We start from the raw sequence: 22244 nt of genomic DNA, 5'->3' as shown, positions 1-22244 counted from the left end.
CCCGGCCTCGCCCCCGGCACGCTTGGCTTCTGTGGGCGCCCAGGAGGACACACATGGCTCGCGAGCTGCGGACGCTGCTGCTGTGGGGCTGCCGCCTGCGGGCCCCGGCGCTGGCGGTCGCCCGGGGAGGTGAGGGCGGCCGGGCAAGACGGGTGGAAAGCGAGTGGGGACGGGCACGCGCGGAGCCTTCGGGGTCCCGAGCCCCTTTTCTACGTGGGAGGCGCGGTGACGGCTCTTCCGTGCTCGGCTTGGGAGATTTTTGTGAGGTTTACGCGTCCAACGCGCCGCGAGCGGCGAACGCTGAGCCCTCGGTGCGTTCTGGTGTCACCTGGCTCGGCCCCGCGCCAGGCTGCCGGGTATCCCCGGAGGTGACGGGGTTGAGCCCGGGCCCGCGTGACTGCAGCAGAGGCTTCTCTCCAACGAGCTCCTCGGGCCGGGTTGAGGCGGAGGGGTCGCGGGCTCCTCGTTCCTGGAGCCGAAGGCACTTTCGGGAAGTTGAAATCGAAGGGCGCGTGTGCGCTGGGAAGGGGCTTCACCAGGGTGATTACTTAAGTCCCTTAGTTGTGTTTTTTTTCTCCCCCCCCAAGTTGATTTATACACGAATAACGCATAAGCCACTTGGTCACTCGTTCATTCGACACCTGAGTGCCCACTCGGCCCGGCGCGCGGCAGCAAACCAGAGAACCGGCACGCTGGGCTCTCGTGCAGCCGGTGGACCCTGGGTTGTTGCCCGCCGTATCCCTAGGGCCTGGAATTGGTAGGTAGGTGCTCAAATCAGTGTTGGAAAAAAAAAGAATGACCGCAGTCTCTGCTCTCACTCCGCACTCGGAAGTAACCACGGGTGAACGTCTTGGCGTTGCTTCCAGGCTGTGTACACTTAGTTACACACATATAAATACACAGTCTATTTTTACGTAAAAAGGCCTAAACCGTATATACATTGTGCTACAGATTTTTTTTTTAAGCTCCAGAATGGCTTACATATGTTTTCCTGTCAGTATGCACGGGTTTACAGCTTTACAATGGACGCATAGTAGTATTCTGTGTTACGACGTATCATCATTTACTTAACATTGCCCTATTAGCAGACGTAATAAAGGTTATTTCCAGATTTTTGGGGGGGAGGGGTCATTACAGTGCTGTATAGAATGGGGGAGTATTTAATCTTTGTGTCCATGTGTGGCATTTCTTTAGAATTACAGAATTAGAGTTTTAGAATTGATGGTTCAGAGCCTGTGCGTATTTGAAATGTTAGCTGATATTGCCAAATTGCTGTACAAAAAGGCTTTATCAACTTATATTCTCATTAGCAGGGAATGAGACCAGTGAGAATGTTTTCATTTGTTTAATGGCCATTTGTATATCTTCTGTGAATTTCCTCTTCATGTCTTTTATGGCTTTTTCTGTTACTTGAGTTTTAAATTTTGGTGTAGTCTCTTTTTAAACAATGATTTTTAAAAATATCATGCATTAGCAGATAAGACAACTGTAGGTTTTATTACCGTTTCTTGTATTCAACATCTTCCTTCCTTTTGGGATTTATTTCCTGTTTTAGCAGAGTATATATATACCCTTGTGTTTGTTTTGCTGAAAAAGTCAATGGGTTGTAAATTTTCTAAGCCCCACCGTGTTTAAAAAGATTTTTATTTTGACCTCATACTTGTAAAGTAGTTTGGCTGGGTGTTGCATTCCAGGTCAAAATAATTTTCCTTCAAAGATTGATATTGCTATATTGTCTTCCAGCAACTTCGTTAAAGGTGAGCAGTCATATCAGTTTGATTCTTGTGTTTTTTTGTAGCCAACTTGTTTTTTTCCCTGCTCTCTGCAGGTTAAGATTCTTTTCCCACGTTCTGAGATGTTCTAACCATGTGTGTTTGTAATTCATTCTTTGTACCATTCTTATTTTCACGGTTGGCATTGCAAGAACGAGAGCATGAGGCAGCTACAGTAGGACTGTTTGGTGCTTAAGTTAACATCTTATGACTTTTCTGTTCTCTATAAGCTGGAGCCTTTGCTGGAATTTTCTGCCTTGGGGAGTTGTAAGGGGTGGGCAGTCTGCTCCAAGCACCAGAAAGTTCACAAGAGTGAGCTTTCTCTGTTGTAGGGCTAAATCATTGCAGGTTTGTGTCATCCTCCAAAACGAGCCCCACCTGAACCCTGTCAACTGCAAACACCCATTTAGTACTTATTATTTTGTTGATTTATTTTGCTTCCTCCCTCTGCTCTCACTGTGGGGCCCATACTATTTGATTTCTGCCCTTCCACCTCTTGTGCTGCAACCTTCACAAGAATTCAGGCAAATTTCTGGTGTTCTTGGGCTGTTTTGGGGGATGCAAGGAGTAGCACTTGCTGGTCAGATTTCACTCTCTCAGTAAAGCAGCTGTGGGTGTTGCTAATTTAACATGAGGACAAAGGTTTCAATGGTTAACTGCTTAGACCCTGAATGGTTCTGTCTATGTAAACCATGGTCCTGGGGCTTAGGGCTAGCGCCAGAGAAGCATGTGGACAGAGGAGGGATGTGGGGCCAGCTGTCCAGGAGGCAATGGGACACTTGGTTAGGATGAGGGGCCTGAGTTATCTGTGCTGTCTGCAAAAGATCAACCCAAATGTAATAGGTTAGTAAAGACCTTATTAGTTACTGGCTGAGTAATTGATCAGAACTAAGACAAAAGAAAGATCCCCAGGTGTTTTGCTCCCCTCTGGCATGCAGCTTCAAGGGAGGGAGGGAAAAGGGCTGATGAGTAAACACTGAAGGAAAATGACAGTTCTCACTCCCAGATGTCAAATACCAGGTTGTAACAGGACGAAGGAGACTATTACAGAGGCCAGTGGTGGTGTTTGCTTGTCTGTCTCAAACCAAAGTACTGACTCAGGATCAATGAAAATGTATCCACTTCACTCTCAAGTGAGATACTTTAAGTTGCCAGAGGATTTTCTTGGTTTGGGTTCTTGGTGCCTTCATTGCAGCAACTAGAATTTTTCTTAAATACTATTCTGCTCAGCCTTGATACAGAACACTACCCTTTTTTTACTAGGAAACTGCTGTTTGCTTCGTCCACACGGAGACTTACCTATAGTTCCGTAGCTTTTAGTAAAGGTAGATTCCAGGATATTTCTGGAATGGCTGGTTATTTCTGCTAAAGCCACTAGGAATTACAAATGATGAAAGTTGTAGCTTGGAGAACCAATGTCTACTTGGGGGCATTATTTCCATCTGCTTTTTGATGCCCGAAGTATAGGTAAATTGAATACAGGTGTAGCTGAGTCATGGATGTAACTAATTTTGAAAGAATGGCTGTTATTTAGCAGCTGTATAATCAAGAAATGTGATTAGAATATTAGAAATTAATTTTGAGATAGGCAAAATGAATGCCATATTTTAGAAGAAAAATCTATATAGCAATACCGTTAAGAACAAATTAGAAGGGTACAAGTCTTCCTACAGGACCGGGACAGTGAGGGAACCGATGTGTGCTGTGAAGGAGGAGTGAGCAAAGCACTGAAGTTCACACATACCGATATTCCAGCATTTTTAGGAAATGGAGTGCCTGGAGGGATTTCCCATGAAACTTACTTGCAAAGTAGTAAAACATTTCATTTCAACCATTATGATTAGAAGTTTTTCTAAAAGGCTTAATCATCAGATGAAACATGACAGAACCCTTCTTTGATTTTTTTCAGGGTCATTATGAATGTTAACTTATGGTCTTCTGTTGTAATACACAGGCCTCTGCAGGACCACTAGGATGTGACGGCTCCTTTGTCTATAAAATGTCCCAAACTGAAACTACATCCTGAGTATTTCTGTGTTTTTAGTCTCTATTACTCTCATTTTAACTTACCAGGCCTCTGACGCCAGGTTCCCTCCTCCTCTCTGTTTTCAGTTGAGGGTTGGGAAACTGGATCATAAAACTTGTTAGCAACTTTTTTTAAAGGAGAGGAGAATTCTGGATGGGGACAGAATATTCTTGTTTAACTGAAGCTCTGCATGTGGATTTTGTGTCCTGTATTTTGACTCTTCAGAGATGCCCCTCCCTTTTGGTTTTGCTGTGTTTCTCTGTATTCAGGGAGTTGATGTTTCTTGATAGAGTGTCAGTATTGCTTAGTAGAGAACGATTAAAACAGGCTGTGAAGGCACTTCCCAGGTGGCACACTGATTAAGAATCCACCTACCAATGCAGGGCACACAAGTTCGAGCCGTGGTCTGGGAAGATCCCACATGCTGTGGAGCAACTAAGCCCATGTACCACAACTGCTGAGCCTGTGCTCTAGAGCCTGTGAGCCACAACTACTGAGCCTGCGAGCCGCAACTACTGAAACCCACGTGCCTAGAGCCCTTGCTCTGCAACAAGAGAAGCCACTGCAATGAGAAGCCCACGCACCGCAACGAAGAGTAGCCCTCGCTCGCCACAACTAGAGAAAGCCCTTGTGCAGCTACAAAGACCAAACAGCCAAAAGTAAATAAATTAAAAAAAAAAAAAAAAAAACAGGCTGTGAAACACAGTAAGGTTTAAGAAATAGTGAAAATGTTCAGGAATTCCAGAGGAACGCATGTAGAAAATTTTGAGGGAATACAGATCTTTTTTTTTTTTTTTTAATATTTATTTATTTGGCTGAGCCTGGTCTTCTTTGCGGCATGTGGGATCTTTAGTTGTGGCATGCGAACTCTTAGTTGTGGCATGTGGCATCTAGTTCCCTGACCAGGGATCAAACCCAGGCCCCCTGCATTGGGAGTGCAGAGTCTTAGCCACTGGACCACCAGGGAAGTCCCCAAATCTTTATTTGATATATAAATAGAAAGTGAAGAACTTTCTGTCTAGAATATTGATATACTTAAATCTTACTTCAAATGATTACAGAACTTAAGAAACAAAATGTTTGGAGAAATTTCAGATGCGAATAGCTAACCTGTGGTATCTGGTGAAATTTGAGAGATAATGAAACCATCCGAGTTGACTTATACTGAAAAGCAGAGAATTTCATGCTTACAAGCATAATACTATGGTAACATAGTTGGAGGTGTTCTGGAAAGAAAGCTAGAGGCTACATTCCAAAGGATGACGGTTTTTCCAGTATTGTATTTTCCCTTTTGGGGAGAGGCTTAATTCTCCTTTTCATTGATCTGAAAGTACCTTTACAGAATTTTAAACTTTATAAGTAAACTTATTAAAAATTTTACTTTTTATAGAACCTGAAGCTTTAACTTAGAAATGTTTAGGTTGATATTAGATGAGTGAATTTCAAGCATTTTTTGTCATGTACTCCGGTAAGAAATGCATTCACATTGTGACCTGCTATACAAGTATGCATATACTGTACAAATATGTGTACATACTTAGCTGAAAGAGTTTTGTAAATACTTGCATGTATTATGCTATGTGTTGGTTGTTTTTTTAAATATTTATTTATTTGGATGCACCAGGTCTTAGTTGCGGCAGGTGGGCTTCTTAGTTGCGGCTCACGGGCTCCTTAGTTTTGACATGTGAACTCTTAGTTGCAGTATGCATGTGGGATCTAGTTCCCTGACCAGGGATTGAATCCTGGCCCTCTGCATTGGGAGCACGGAGTCTTAACCACTGCGCCACCAGGGAAGTCCCATGCTATGCATTCTTTTACTTTCCGTTTCATTAAAAAAAAAAAAAATTCTGACTTAGCTCACTGAATTGCTTAGTTCACTGAATTGCTTTCATAATCAACAATCTTGACCTGCATTCTGAGAAACACTGTGTCCTGTGGCTGTACCTTCTGAGAAAATGACCATGTGTTTATCAAGGGCCTGCTCCAACTCTAGGGTGATCGTGGGAAAAATAAAGACATGAGACGGTCAAGGCCACTGGAGCTCCATAGTGTGGCAGCAGCAGTTCCTTAAACGAACATCTGCAGTGCCTGCTGTGGGATGAGACGGACAGGAGTCCTGGCCCTCTGTGGCTCTGATGTGGAGTGGAGTTGATGCAGACAAGTACGTGCTGTATGGATGTCATGTGAAGAAACCAAAGCAGGAAGAGGATCGCAGTAGAAGTGGGGCGGTCAGGGGAGGCCTCACGTGCAGGGTGGCGTTTAAGCAAAGCCTGGAAGGAGGTGAAGGTGTCCAAGGCAGGACATTTCAAGCAGAGGGAGTGGTAGGTGCCAGGGTCCTGAGGCAGGAATGGGCTGGCATATTGGAGGGACTGTAAGGAGGTGGGGGCCGCGCTGGGGATGCTCTTGAGTGGAGTCGGGTTAGAGTTGCGCTGCTTTCCTCTACGTGTGACTTCAAGGGGAGATGTGGGCAGCTGGTGATAAGATGGGGAGTTAGAGTTAAAGCTAACTTCATAGGAGTTTCCTGAGAAAAATTATTTCTACATTTTTATTAGTGAGAAGGTAGTGGTGTTTTCCCGAACAGACTGGTACAGTGAAAAAAACTTCTACCCTGTCTCAGCTCACTGCCCAGTGGCTCCAGAAAAAGCCTCTGCAGCGACGGGTGTCCACACCGTCCTTCCCTTGGGAATGAAGAAGGGCTACCCCGGTCATGGGCTGTGCGCAGTCTGCCCCTCACACTTTGCACATGCTGTATCTAGACACCCAGAGCCCTGGAGCCACAGTGTGGTGCCCCTTCCTTCACTTAACCTTCTCCTGAGGGACCTTTAGGTTGTTTGTAGGCTTCGTTCTTTTTAAAATCACAGGCAGTGCCACCAACAGTTTTTTACACCTTCACCAGTGCTAGCGTAACTATTTTATAAATGTTTGTCAGTCTGACAGTGAAAATGCTATCTTGTTTTAAAATGCAATTCTTTAGCTATGAATGTGGTAATGCATCTTTTTCTGTGATTCAAAGCCATTGATGTTTCTCTTTTTTGTGAAGTGCCATTTTCCTCTTGCACTGTTGGTCTTTTTCTTGTACATCTGTGAGTGATCTTGCTGTATTAAGGAAACTAGCCTTCTGCCACATGTTTCAGACTTTTTTTTCTCTAGTGTGTTTGCCCGTTGAGTTTCGTTTTTTTAAGTGTGGTTATTGCTCATTGTTTTATTTTTTAAAAAATAAATTTATTTTATTTTATTTTTGGCTGCATTGGGTCTTCATTGCTGCGCGTGGGCTTTCTCTAGTTGCAGTAAGCGAGGGCTACTCTTCGTTGCGGTGTGTAGGCTTCTCATTGTGGTGGCTTCTCTTGTTGCGGAGCACGGGCTCTAGGCGTGCAGGCTTCAGTAGCTGTGACTCGCGGGCTCTAGAGCGCAGGCTCAGTAGTGGCTCACAGGCTTAGTTGCTCCGTGGCATGTGGGATCTTCCCGGACCAGGGATCGAACCCATGTTCCCTGCATTGGCAGGCAGATTCTTAACCACTGCGCCACCAGGGAAGTCCTCTTGTTTTTATTTTTATTTTTTTTACCTCTTTGTTTTGTTTTGTTTGGCTGTGCCCTGTGACATGTGGGATCTTTTTGTTTTGTTTTTTTTGGCTGTGCCCTGTGACATGCGGGATCTTAGTTCCCTGGCCAGGGATCGAACCTGTGCCCCCTGCAGTGGAAACATGGAGTCTTAACCACTGGACCACCAGAGAAGTCCCTCATTGTCTTTATTTATTCATTAAATTTTTTTAATTTTAATTTTTTATTGAGATATAATTGGCATATAACATTATAATAGTTTTAGCTGGGCAACATAATGATTCAATATTTGTATATATTGCAAAATGATCACCACAATAAGTTTAGTTAACATCCATCACATCTCATAGTTACAATTTTTTTTGATGTTTAAGGGTCTACTTTATTGACTTTAATTTTTATGTGGTCCATAAATTTATGGTTCTTGGGCTATGGTGTCTTGTTTGGGCAGAGTTCCCTTTTAAGTCATTAAGGGAAAAGATCTCAAGTGATCAATGTTATTAGACGTTAGGTAGGGAAATGCACATCAAAACCATGATGAGATAGCACTTCACACCCACTGGGGTGGCTATAATAAAAAAAACACAGGCAATAACAAACATCTGTGACGATGTGGAGAAACCTTCACCCACTGCTGGCAGGAATATAAAATGGTACAGCACTTTGGAAAACAGTCTGGCAGTTCCTCAAATGGTACAGACTTTGATATAGACAAATGGCATAGACTTACCATTTGACCCAGCAATTCCACTCTTAGGTTTATGCCCAAGAGAATTTAAAACACAGAAACTTGTACAACAATGTTTATAGCAGCATTATTCGTAATATTAGCCAAAAAGCAGAAACAACCCAATTGTCCATCAACTGATAAGTGGATAAACATCATGTGGCCTATCCATATAATTGATGTTATTCAGCCATAACAAGGAATGAGGTACGTTATGTGCTACAATGTGGATGAACCTTGAAAACATTACGTTAAGTGAAAGAAGCCATAGACAAAAGACCATGTGTAGTATGTCCAGAATAGGCAAATGTCCAGAATAGGCAAATCTGTAAAGACAGAAAGTGGTTGCCAGGAGCTGGGGGCAGGAGGAATGCGGAGTGACTACTGATGGGTATGGAGTTTCTTTCTGGAGTGTTAAAAATATTCTCAATTAGATAATGAGGTTGGTTTTGTAAATATACTAAAAGCCATTGAATGGTACATTTTAACTGGGTGAATTATATCTCAAAGCTGTTTTTAAAATATCTCTTATAATTTCTTTTAGTACTTTTTTTTTTTTTTCGGTACGCGGGCCTCTCACTGTAGTGGCCTCTCCCGTTGCGGAGCACAGGCTCCGGGCGCACAGGCTCAGCGGCCATGGCTCACGGGCCCAGCTGCTCCACGGCATGTGGGATCCTCCCGGACCGGGGCACGAACCCGTGTCCCCTGCATCGGCAGGCGGACTCTCAACCACTGCGCCACCAGGGAAGCCCAGTATATATCTTTTTACTTCTAAAAAGGATCTAATTATCATTTCTGTTCTCCATCCTGACTTTTTATTTAACGATTCTCAAACTTATCTTCCATCTTAAATACCCATCACTCTCCCTCCCCAGATTTACAATGGCAAAGGACTCAGCTACTCCTCTTCTGAAGGACTTCTGGGTCACCTTTAGTGTTCTGCAATATCTAGATTAATTATATAACTTTTATATGCACTGGGAAACCAAAAAATTTGTGTGACTTTATTATTGTGGTACTCGCTTTATTGTAGTGGTCTGGAACTGAACCTGCAATATCTCCAAGGTCTGCCTAGTGCTAAACTAGGTTTACATCCTTCAGATAAACCTGCTTGGTTGTGATGTAGTATCATTTTTATATATTAATGGATTTTACTTGCTAATATTTTATTAAGGATTTCCATGATTGATATTGGTGTAGTATTTTTATTGTGTGTGCATGATGTCTTTGTCAGCTTTTGATGTTAGGGTTGTGCTGTCATCATAAAACTTGAATGGAAATAATTCCTTCTTTTGCTATTTTCTGAAACTGTAAGATTGATGTTACTTCTTCCTCATGTGATTGATAGAATTCAGTAGAAATTCTGGGCCTGGAATTTTATTTACAGAAATACTTTTGCAAATAAATTCAATTTCTTTATTACATATAAAGCAATTCAAAATTTCTGTTTCATGTGTCACTTTGGATAATTTTTTCAAGGAATTTGTCTATTTCATATAAGTTGTCAAATTTCTTGGCATAAATTTGTTCATAATGTTTCCCTATTATTTATTTATTTTTGGCTGCGTTTGCTCTTTGTTGTGGCACACAGCCTTTCTCTAGTTGCGGTGAGCGGAGGCCACTCTTCATTGCAGTGCATGGGCTTCTCAATGTAGTGGCCTCTTGTTTCAGAGCACGGGCTGTAGACGCGCGGGCTTCAGTAGTTGTGGCTCGTGGGCTCAGTAGTTGTGGCTTGCGGGCTCTAGAGTGCAGGCTCAATAGTTGTGGCACATGGGCTTAGTTGCTCTGCAGCATGTGGGATCTTCCCGGGCCAGGGATGGAACCCGTGTCCCCTGCATTAGCAGGCGGATTCTTAACCACTGTGCCACCAGGGAAGTCCTCTCTGGTAATACTTTTTATTTTGCAGTGTACTTTGTCTGATCTAATCTGGTCCTACCAGCCTTTTTATGCTTGCTTTTTACGTGGCATATCTTTTTCCATTCATTTACTTTCAGTGTATCTGTGCTTTTATATTTAAAGTGATTGTTTTGTAGACAGCATATAATTAGGTCTTGCTTTATCAATTCTGACAGTCTTTGCCTTTATAATCAAAGTGTTTAGTCCATTGACCTAAAATGTAATTATTGATATAGTCAGATTTATCTCTACCATTATGTTATTTGTCCCCTCTAATTTTTTCCTGTCTTCTAGCTTTCTTGTATTCTTTTGGATCAAGTAAATATTTTTTAGAATTCCATTTTAGTTTACTAATGCTTTTTTAGCTATACGTCTTTGCATCATTTTTTATTGGTTACTCTGGAGAGTGTAATGTTCATCCTTAACTTTTCATAGTCTGTTTAGAATTAGTATTGTAATATACCATATAAACTGTAAAAGCCTTGCAACTATATAGGTGCATTTACTCCCTCCACCCCATCCTTTATGTTACATTTGTCTTATGTATTGCCTGTACATATGTTGTAAACCCCACAAGATAATGTTTTAATTTTTGGTTTAAATTGCTGTATATATTTTAAGGAAATTAGAGAAAAATTCTTTTGTGTTTACATAGGTTATCATTTCTGATGTTCTGCATTCCTTTTTGAAGATCCAAGTTTCCATTTCATATCATTTACTTTCAGCCTGAAGAACTGTAGCATTTCTTTTAGTGCAGGTCTGCTGTTTAATACTTAAACAGCATTAAGTACCATTGTCTTTCAGCCTCCATTATTTCTGATGAAAAGTTAGCTGTCATTCAACTTATTGTTCCCGCATGTAATGTGTTGTTTTTCTCTGGTTGCTTCCAAGATTTTCTCTTTTTATTTGGTTTTCAGCAGTTTGATTATGATGTGCCTAGGTGTTTTTCTTTGATATTATCTTGCTAGTGGTTCATCGAACTTTTGAATCTGTAAATATATGTCTTTGACGAGCTTTGGGGGAATTTTCCAGTTATTATTTCTTCATATGTTTTTTCTGCCCTATTCTCTTTCTCCGCTCCTTCTGGGACTCCAATTACATGTATGTTAAACTTATTTCTATTGTCCCACTTATATCTGAGACCCTGTTCTTTTTTTTTTTGCGGTACGCAGGCCTCTCACTGTTGTGGCCTCTCCCATTGCGGAGCACAGGCTCCGGACGCGCAGGCTCAGCGGCCATGGCTCACGGGCCCAGCCGCTCCGCGGCATGTGGGATCTTCCCGGACCGGGGCACGAACCCATGTCCCCTGCATCGGCAGGCGGACTCTCAACCACTGCGCCACCAGGGAAGCCCTCCATTTGGTTTTTAAGCCTTCTAGTTAATTTGTAAGTTTCAGACATGGTTTTTTTTTTTAACTTCTTTATTGGAGTATAATTGCTTTACAGTGGTGTGTTAGTTTCTGCTGTATAACAAAGTGAATCAGCTATATGTGTACATATACCCCAGTATCTCCTCCCTCTTGCATCTTCCTCCTACTCTTCCTATCCCACCCCTCTAGGTGGACACAAAGCACCTAGCTGTTCTCCCTGTACTATGCGGCTGCTTCCTGGTAGCTACCTATTTTATATTTGGTAGTGTATAATGTCCATGCCACTTTCTCACTCATCCCAGCTTACCCTTCCCCGTCCCTGTTTCCTCAAGTCCATTCTCTAAGTCTGTGTCTTTATTCCTGTCCTGCCCGTAGGTTCTTTGGAACCATTTTTTTTTCTTTTTTTTTTTAAGATTCCATATATATGAGTTAGCATACAATATTTGTTTTTCTCTTTCTGACTTCACTCTGTATGACAGTCTCTAGGTCCATCCACCTCACTACAAATAACTCAGTTTCGTTTCTTTTTATGGCTGAGTAATATTCCATTGTATATATGTGCCACATCTTCTTTATCCATTAGGTTGTTTCCATGTCCTGGCTATTGTAAATAGAGCTGCAATGAACATTGTGGTACGTGACTCTTTTTGAATTATGGTTTTCTGAGGGTATATGCCCAGTACAGACATGGTGTTTTCTGTATCTAGGATTTCCACTTGGTTCTTCTATTATAGTTTGTCTCTGACATTTCTCATCTTTTATTTTGAGCATATCTTACTTTATGTCATATAGTATTGTTATAATGGCTGTTTTAAAGCCCTTGTCTTCTGATACCAACATCTGGATCTTCTTGGCACCAGTCTCCATTGACTGACACTTCTCTTTAGCAGGGGTTGCATTTTCCTGATTCTCTGTATATTGAGTAACTTTTTATTGCATCCTGGACATTGTGGATGTTGCCTTGTGGAATCTCTGGACTCTTGTTATATTCCTCTGATGAGTAGTTGTTGTTTTAAAGGTGGGTATTGACCTGGTTGGCCCGCCGCTGCAAACACTTTCTCTTAGGCAGCAGCTTGACTTTTTTCCTTAACTGGGCTGCTTGCAGTTTGCCCCACATATGCATGGTTCAGGAGGTCAGCCAGAGACTTAGAAGAATTTATTCCCCAAATTGGGGGCTCCCTATCTCTGACTCACCTTTCTGGGATTTCCTCCCTTCACTTTTCATATTCTGTGGTTTTCCAAATCTCCCCTCTGGTTCTTCAGGCCAGAAAAGTACACATTGTGTGTGTTTTCTCTTAGAGTTTTAGCCACCCCTCATTGAACCCACCCTCATTCTGTGCTGTTCCCTTCTTCCAAATATCTTCTCTCCAGAATCTGCCTGCTTTTGATTCTCCAGAGCCTTCAGGTAGTCTTTTTGTTGTTGTTCCTGTGTTCATGGTTGTTGTCAGGTTTGGTTGGTAGGATACACCTCAGCCATACAGGAAGTGGCACTTTGTGTAATAAAGACGAAAAGTGAAATTGCTGTTATCCATATCACACTTGAGAAAATGGGAGATTGTCCATTTGGAATATGTAATTCCAGAGAAACAATCAGCATATTTCTCATAGCTTAAAATAATGTGTCTGTATTTAAGGTACATAACTTAGGATGCCATTATGAAGCAAAACCATAGTAAGAACTATGGCTGATATATAAGAAAGATTTTTTTTTTTTCCTTAAGAAAACAAAGCAAAAGAACATACCGGGCTTCCCTGGTGGCGCAGTGGTTGAGTCCGCCTGCCGATGCAGGGGACACGGGTTCGTGCCCCGGTCCCGGAAGATCCCACATGCCGCGGAGCGTCTGGGCCCGTGAGCCATGGCCACTGAGCCTGCGCGTCCGGAGCCTGTGCTCCGCAATGGGAGAGGCCACAGCGGTGAGAGGCCCGCGTACCGCAAAAAAAAAAAAGAACATACCCATTGTGTTTTGACTCATGTGCCTTCTATAGCAGGCCCCTGTTGGCAGTTGCATTTTTAATTTATGCTTACTAGTTAAAATGGCCTTGTGGATCACTACTGCCATCTGTTGGCTGATTGAATGGGCTTCTGATTGAGTATAGTGATGTTTATGCTGATAAAAAGTTTCATGATTGTAAAAAAAAAAAAAGGCTGCTTCTGCATCAGATGCTTTGGCATACAGAGAAATATGTTTGTTCTTGCCTTTAGAGAATTTGATGCTAAGAAATATAAGCTTGTTCCTGCCCTACTTTGGTGAGATGTTATATATTAAGAAAAAGTTAATAGTAGAAGAAATGCCACAAGCTGGCTTGTAATAGCAGTTTTAATTTAGTAGCATGGAAAACAAGTGCTCTGAATTCATAGTAGGGAGAGATTATTGTGTACTGTGGTGGGGGGTGGGAAGGCCTGGTGGGAGAGCGGGCCTTATGCTGGATCCTGAAGCAGTTCAAATGGAAAGAAGTTGGAGGTAGAGGAAGCAGCATGAGCACTGGCAGGTGTGTGTGTTGTCAGATTCAAACTATTGGTGCTTCCCATTTTGTGACCTCAAACCACCAAACAGATTAATACTAAGGCATTGTAGCTTGACACTGAGGTTTGTGGTTTTTCCTTTAGGGTGTAGGGGGAACATGAGAACAGATACTGTGCAGATAGTGTGTTTGTATCTGGTTCAGGCAGACTTACTGCACTATTGGTTTATTCTTTTTTTTTTTTTTTTCCGGTACACGGGCCTCTCACTGTTGTGGCCTCTCCTGTTGTGGAGCACAGGCTCCGGACGCGCAGGCTCAGCGGCCATGGCTCACGGGCCCAGCCGCTCCGCAGCATGTGGGATCTTCCTGGACCGGGGCACGAACCCGTGTCCCCTGCATCGGCAGGTGGACTCTCAACCACTGTGCCACCAGGGAAGCCCTGGTTTATTCTTAAAATTAGTGTAGAAAGTTCAGTTAACCTGAAATCAAATCTGTTCTTGATAGCTGTTATTAATATAATCTTGGAATATAATGGAAAGTCTTAAAATTGTGGTTGAAAATATGAATTGCTTATTTTTTCCCTTTTCCTAACTCTGAGGACTTATATTATTCCCATCATAAACAACATATTAAATCCTTTCAAAAGTATTGTGAGTATTAAGTGGGGAAAAAAGCAAAAGGAATAGGAAAAATAAGACATGGGAAAATTGTGTTTAATCTTGGAGCAAGGAAGTCCTTTACAAACAGAAGACTAATTTCCTTAATATATAAAGAGTTCTTACAAATCAATAAGAAAAAATTCTGTAGAAAATGATCAGAGGATATCAACAGTCCATTAACATAAAAGGAAATAGAAAATATTTTAAAATGTGGATAGATGTTCCATCTTGCTCATAATAAGAGAAATATAAATGAAAACTACAGTAAAATTTTTACCTAACTGATAAGCTAAGATCCAAAAGTTTTATAACATTACCATCTTAGCAAGAGTGTGGGGTGATGCACACTCTCATAATATTGCTGGTGGGAATGTAAACTGATAAGTTTCTGGAGGGTGAGTTGGCAGCATTGACCACAGTTTAAATTGGACATAACCTTGGACCTGATGATTCTACTTCTCGATGTGTACTCAAATGTATACTTGTGCATAAATTAAATGACACATGTATAGGAATATTCCTTAGAGTCCTATTTTTTATTTTGAAATATTTTTTACTTTACAGAGATGTTATAAAAATAGTACTCAGTCTTCCCTTCCCCTTTCCTTAATTTCCCCTAATATTACTATCTTTCGTGGCCATGGTATAATTATTGAAAACTGAAATAACAGTGACACAGTACTACTCGGTAATATGCCGGTCTTACCTGACTTTAGCTGGGTTTCCCATCCATGTCCTTTGCTGGACCAGGATCCTCCATCCTGTACTTGTGTCTCTTCAGTTTGTGTTTGTCTTTCAGCACCTTGACACTTTTGTGTATATATATTTGGGTTCGTCTGGTGTTTTCTTATGATTAGATCGAGATGTGGTTTTGGTGAGAACACAACAGAAAACAGGCTGTGCCCTCTCACCCCACCAGGAGTTGCCGGATGTGGACACATCTCATTCCTGATGATGGTGACTACAGTCGCTTAGTTAAAGGTTATCTGCCACTTACTTCACTGTAAAGTACTGTTTCTCTCTTTGAAACCAAGAGGGGGGATTCTTTGAGATTCTGAAGATGTTCTGTTTCTGGTGAACATCAAATCAACAATCTGTACCTGTCACAGCTGTTACTGTGCTTGTCTGATGGTGATTGTCTATTTCCATCATTCCTTATACATTTACTAATTGTAATTCTACTATAAGGAAGAGGTCCTTTCTCCTCCATTTATTTATTATTTATGTAGGTGTGGACTTATATTTATTTTGTTCACCAGCTGACAGTCCCCCACTGTCATTATGTTGTTGCTCAGGTTGTCGTAGATTTTGTCACCGGGAGTGCCTTCCGCTCAGAGCCTGTGCCCTCTCAGCATGTTCCGTCATCTGTGAGTCCTTCACTTTCTAGCACCACAGGTATTCTGGGCTCATCTGGTGTGTTCTCCAGTGGTCTAGATTCCTTTTATTGGAGAGTGGTATTTACAAACCAAAGATCTGGGTGCCAGGGAGGGTGACCACACACCCCAGTTTGCCCAGGATGAAGGCATTTCCTGGGATGTGGGACTTTGGGGTGGCAGGTCCGAGACAGGTGCTCTCCCTGGTGCCAGGTGTGCTCACTGCTGCTTGGGTGTCCCCAGACACAGCCAGGAAGTATGCATGTGTGTGCACTGTCACCCACATGTATGCACCTTGGTGTTTATTTCTACACTGACACTGATGCCTCCATTTGCAGCACAGCAGGGTTCACCCTGGCCTCCCCCTGCCCTTTCCTGACTCCTTTCTCCTGACTTGAGTCACAATGTACTCACTTGCTTGAGCTTAGTATATACACAGAGCAGTTTGAGAATTGCTACCGCTTCTGCTACAGTAATAGTATGCTGTCCTTTTTGAGCCCAGCTTTACAATATACAGTTGACCCTTGAACAGTTGACCTCTGAACTGTGAGGGTCCGCATATTTGCGGATTTTTTTCACTAAGTAGGTACTGCAGTACTACACAATTTGCAGTTGGTTGGAATCCACGGATGTGGATATGCTTGTGTTGGAGGGCCAACTACAGAGTTATACTTGGATTTTCAACTTCACGGCGGGTGGGGTGGAGGGTTCTGTGCCCTACCACCCCCGTTGTTCAAGGGTCACCTGTGCAAAGTACTGGTTTTTTTCTTTTTCCCCAAATGCTGTTTTCTAAAGTCACTTAGGTTCTTTCAGGGCAGTTATGTTATTCATAATATAGTTTGCACATTTGTTACTGTTTGTATTTAGTTTTTTGTTCTCCACACACCCTGGTTGCTCTTAACTATTTACTTTTTGGGTATGTGAAACATTACCATGGTTCTAAGAGTCAGAGGGAAAAGGGATACTCAGAAATTCACGTTCCCCTCAGCTCTGCTACGCCATTCCCAACCTTCTTTCTCCATTCTGTTCCCACACATCTGTTATGGGTCGAATCATGTGTCCCCCAAAAGATGCTGAAATTCTAACCCTCAGGACCTGTGAATGCGATCTTATTTGGAAATAGGGGCTTTGCAGAAGATCAAGTTAAGATGAGGTCGTTAGGGTGGGCCCTAATCCGATATGACTGTGTCCTTATAAAAAGGGGAAATGTAGATGCAGAGGCAGACACGAGCAGAGGGGAGACGATGTGAAGTCACGAGGAGAAAGTGGTCATCTCTAAGCCAAAGAATGCCTGGGGCTCCCAAAGCTGGGAGAGAGTAATAGAACAGATTCTCCTTCACAGCCTCTGAAGGAACCAGCCCTGCCAACACTTTGATTTTACACTTCTAGCCTTCACAACTGTGAGATGATAAGTTTCTGTTGTTTAAGCTGCCCAGCCTGTGGTGCTTTGCTACAGCAGTCCCAGGAAATTAACAGCCAGTTTCTTATGGCTTAAATTGTGTGCCCCCAAAAGATACGTTCAAGCCCTTACCTGTGAATGTGACCTTATTTGGAAGTAGGGTCTTTGCAGGTATAATAAGATGAGGTCATATTGGTATAACTGACCTTTAGAAGAGCGAAATTTGGACACAGAGGAGACACACATGGGGAAGAGAGGGCCATGTGATGACAGAGGCAGAGAGTGGAGTGAGGCAGCCCCAAGCCCAGGGCTGCTGGCAATACCAAAAGCCAGGAGAGAGGCATGGACAGACTGTCCCTCAGAGCCTTCAGAAGGAATCAGCCCTGCCAACACCTTGGTTTTCCACTTCTGGCCTCCAGAACCGTGAGAGATTAAGTTTCTGTGTTGTAAACCACCTTGTCTGTGGTACTTTGTTACGGCAGCCTTAGCAAACGAATACACAATCTCATTAGTTTCTCATTTATCCTTCCTGTTTCTTTTGCACAAAAGAGTGGAAACCTGGATATTTTCCTGTATCTCCTTTCTTCCATGAAGGGTAAGCATGCAATCAATAGATAACTCTTTATCACTTTGGAGCATTATTTTTAACAGCACAAGACTGGAAACAGTTTAAACATCCATCAGTTGAGCGCTAGTTAAATACTTATCCATTACAGTGGAATATTATTTGCTCACTAAAAAGAATAAGCAGCTTTATATGTACTAAAACAGAGTGATCTCTAAGATGTTTTTTTTTTTTTTTTTTGCGGTACGCGGGCCTCTCACTGTTGTGGCCTCTCCCGTTGCGGAGCACAGACTCCGGACGCACAGGCTCAGCGGCCATGGCTCACGGGCCCAGCCGCTCCGCGGCATGCGGGATCCTCCCGGACCGGGGCACGAACCCGCATCCCCTGCATCGGCAGGCAGACTCTCAACCACTGCGCCACCAGGGAAGCCCTAAGATGTTTTTTTTTTAAATATATATATATATATATATATATATATATATTTATTTATTTATTTATTTGGCCATGCTGGGTCTTAGTTGTGGCATGCAGGTTCTTTTTTAGTTGCAGTATGACAGATATAGTTCCCTGACCAGGGATCGAACCCAGGCCCCCTGCATTGGGAGTGTGGAGTCTTTTTTTTTTTTTTTTGCGGTACGCGGGCCTCTCACTGTTGTGGCCTCTCCTGTTGCGGAGCACAGGCTCCAGACGCACAGGCTCAGCGGCCATGGCTCATGGGCCCAGCCGCTCCACGGCACGTGGACCGGGGCACGAACCCGCGTCCCCTGCATTGGCAGGCGGACTCTCAGCCACTGCGCCACCAGAGAAGCCCCTGGGAGTGCGGAGTCTTAACCGTTGGACTGCCAGCGAAGTCCCTAAGATGTGTTGTTGATTAAAATATTTATACACAGAAGACTGGAAATTAAAAAGTGTGCCAGCCATAATCCAGTAGCCCCTTCCCCCCATATGAGAGCAGGTTTAGAACAGTTCAAGGAGTCTGAAAATGAGAGGAGCCCTTAGCCTCTGAATTGTTCTATTTTGTGTGATTTCTGGTTTCCTTTGGGGTAGGGATGGTTTACAGCTAACCATGAGGAAATGCAACCTGTTCTTTCCTGATGGGACTGAAAGGCAGATGGCGAGGAAAGGACCACGAGCAGAAGGGCAGGACAGGAAGTGGGGATAGGGGTCAGTTCAACAAATGTATGCAAGTGGAGCGGGTCAGGAGTCCTTCTTCCAGGGCATGGGGTGTCAGCAGGCCTGCTGGACTGGGGAGGAAGGAGGTGAGTTCCGGAGGTTTGGGATGTTGCTTAGTGGAGAGCCTGGAAGACCAGCCTGAAGCATTTGGAATTGATGAGGTTGCGTTCAGGAATAAGTCCTCAGAAATCAGAAATAACAAGATGGAATTGGTGTCAGAAGAATAACATTTTGAAATTTAAGGGATGGGTTGCAGGGAACAGTGCTGTAGGCAGGAAAACCTGCTCAGAGGCCTTGGACCGGGAGAGCTGGGGGAGGTCTGGGGGGACAAGGATAAGTGCTTCGTGCATATCACTGTTGGAAGAAGACTCAGTATGATCCCCTCCTCCCCACTGTGTCCTTTCCTGAGGCCACGTGATAGGGAGTGGTTGCCGATGAAATGTGGTAAGAGGAGTATTAGATGTAAGAATTTCTAAAATGCTTTCAGCATCTTCGTGCTTATGTGGAGGCATGGTCAGGAACACCACCAATCTGTGCTTACCGAGCTTTCTGCCCCTCTTCTTCTGGGGGACCTCCCCCATCACTCCGACTTACGGTGGCCCAAACACTTTCACGTCCAGAGTAGTGCTCAATGGAGAACTAGAATCCAGAATCCGTCCTGAGGCCCAACCCGGGTCTTGCATCCCTCAAACATCTCTCCTTTATCCCAGTCTCACTGATTTCATCCTGAAGTTCTACTGTACTTTAAAGCAGAGGGTTCCCAGCTTTTGTGGGGAACCTGTTTATGTCTCCAAATGTGGCCAGGAGCGCTGTCCCTGGGAGGGGAGGCAGCTTGGGGTTGCCCATAGTCCACTGGCATCATTCGCCCTGCATCAGGGCACCAGCTGGGATCACGGGGACTCCAGCACCCCCACCTGGCCTGGTGCAGACTGTTTGTTAAACCCTGTAACCAAATTCCATTTAATTCCAGAAGAAATACTCCAGTTGTGGGTTTTTTGTTTTTGGTTTTTTTTTAAGCTGTATGGATAAGGTGAACAATACAGTTAGGCCAGAGAATTAAATATCAATATTTAGATTGTTTGGAAATTGAATATTTTCTGAAATGGGGTAGTTTTAAAGGTATTCTGCGTAGAGGTAAAGGCTAACATCGTGTTATTTATAAATCCAAGAATAAGCTTAAAGAAAATGCAGATTTTTATACCTTGTAGGAATGTAGAAGTCAATATGTTGATTTTTAAACCTACAAGTTATTTCTGGACATTCTAAATCATTCCTTTCTGACTGTCACATGTATGTAGTTACATAACAGGCAGCTGCAGTTTGTTATGGCCTAGACTTTCACATGGAGTGTCTTGTATGTCTGACCTGTATCCTTGAAAAGGTCGGGCCTTAAGTGCCTACTGAACAATGCCAGTCCCCAGCGAGTGTCTTCAGGGGCTGCTGGTGAGGACTGGCTCCATCCTGTCGGTTAGAGTGGAGGTATCTGCACGTGTTTCTTTTTTTTTTTTAATATTTATTTAAATTTATTTGGTTGCGCCAGGTTTTAGTTGTGGCAGGCGGCCTCCTTAGTTGTAGCGTGTCAACTCTTAGTTGTAGCATGTGAACTCTTAGTTGCAGCACGCATGTGGGATCTAGTTCCCTGAGCAGGGATCAAACCCTGGGCCCCCTGCATTGGGAGCGCAGAGTCTTAACCACTGCGCCACCAGGGACATCCCTTTGCATGTATTTCTGTAGCGTCTGTCAACCATACCAGGCTGGGGACAGCAGTGTCAAATGGAAGGGTTTTCCTTCTTCCCTTGCAGTGGTTTCTTGGTCCACTGTGCTGAGCAGGAAGTTACAGAAAAGCAACTCAAGAGACATTGTGAATCCCCTTCCTGATTGCAAAGTAGAGGAGATCATCCCCTGGTTTGCAGTTTTTAAATACACTAATTTTTAAAACTCTTTGACAGTTTTGGACAAAAAGGGAAAGGAAAAGAATCAGCAAAGATTCTTTAGAAGATGATGAGACTGTTTGAGAACATCAACATTTTAAAATTTGGCTCCCTCTTAGGGGTATTTTTTCTCCCTTTTTCCATGTTAGTTACACCGTAAGAAGACTGGCCAGCCTGTCGTTATTTCCGGCTCCTGGAGGGGCTGTGAGCACTGAGGCGTGTGTGGGTTTGTGCACGATCTCACTGGGGGACGTAAGTGGGAAGTGGTGTCAAAAGGTCCCTGCCCGTTCCTGCAGTTCTGCCCCAAGTTCTCATATGTTCTTGGTATTTGCCACGTGTGAGGATATGTTACCAGAACTACCTGCCAAAATACTGGCTAGCTGCACAGCATTTGTCACTTCTGATTTCTCCTGGGGGACACTGGGTCTTTTGCGCAAAAGCCTGCCTTAAAGAATTCCACGTTAGCATCTGCCAGACGTGAACAAATTAGGATTTTCTGTTTCTGAAGTCTTATTAACTCTCATTCTTTCTCACATTTGTCTTTTCAGGAAAACCAGTTCTGTGTCCTTGGAGGCCCCCAGCCCAGTCCTGGAGTCCCAGGCAAAACCTGGCTTCAAGCTCCCACGTTGGACGGCGGTTCAGCTCCCAGGCTGCTGAGGACCGGAAGGAGGAGCCCCTGCACTCCATCATCAGCAGCTCGGAGACCGTGCAGGGTACTGTATGTAGCTGCGTTTGGGTCCAGGAAGTCTTTGTTGGCTCGTTGCTGGCTCGTGAGGGGAAGATTTTGAGGCAGAAGCAATGATTGATAGAGCCACCCACTCGCTTCAGACGAAGGAAGGTCTTGGTTGGAGGGAGGGTTCCCCAAAACAATGCCTCCTGCGTTTCCGGCTTCTCAGGAACTTCTGACTTCCATCCTGGCGTATCTTGCCCCCTCTGGTGGTCACCCGTGAGTTCGCACGGGGCCCCTTTAAAGTGGTGATTCACAGCACATCTGCTAATAATCATGGAAGCAGGACGCAAACTCAGTGTTGGCCCCACCGGTGAAGGACTGCAGTCCGGCTTGTCCTTCATTCCTGGCAAGTGTGGAAGGCAGTCTCCAGAGCCAGTCCTGCAGTGGGTCCATTTCTGGCTTTCAAATGAGACGACAACAGAATATTTGATGTTTGGGTTAAGAGGAGAAGTGAGGTTTTCTTGTTATTTTGCTCTCTAAATGATCAATTTGGAAACCACTGTATTCAGGAATAGAATCCAGGGTCTGGTTGTTAGAGCCAGCTCGCCTCAGGACTGGGTAAAGTGCCAGCCTCGACAGCCCCTGGAGGTAGCCCGACCTGA

The 22244-nt window shown here is 43.6% G+C and overlaps 1 protein-coding gene across 2 annotated transcripts in view; it reads left to right on the top strand.

Annotated features, from left to right (window-relative positions):
* Positions 1-22244, top strand: part of TRAP1 (TNF receptor associated protein 1) — a 45003-nt gene continuing 22759 nt past the window's right edge. For both annotated transcript variants that reach the window (XM_032605016.1, XM_032605017.1), the window contains exons 1-2: positions 1-129; positions 21461-21625. In XM_032605016.1, the coding sequence (XP_032460907.1) occupies positions 54-129; positions 21461-21625 (241 nt within the window). In that variant the 5' untranslated portion in view covers positions 1-53. The remainder of the gene's footprint in view (positions 130-21460; positions 21626-22244) is intronic.

The sequence above is a fragment of the Phocoena sinus genome, chromosome 15 (assembly GCF_008692025.1).
Source record: "Phocoena sinus isolate mPhoSin1 chromosome 15, mPhoSin1.pri, whole genome shotgun sequence".
NCBI classification, from domain to species: Eukaryota; Metazoa; Chordata; class Mammalia; order Artiodactyla; family Phocoenidae; genus Phocoena; species Phocoena sinus.
Note: the sequence above shows the minus strand (reverse complement) of the source record. Positions and strands in the feature narration are given on the sequence as shown.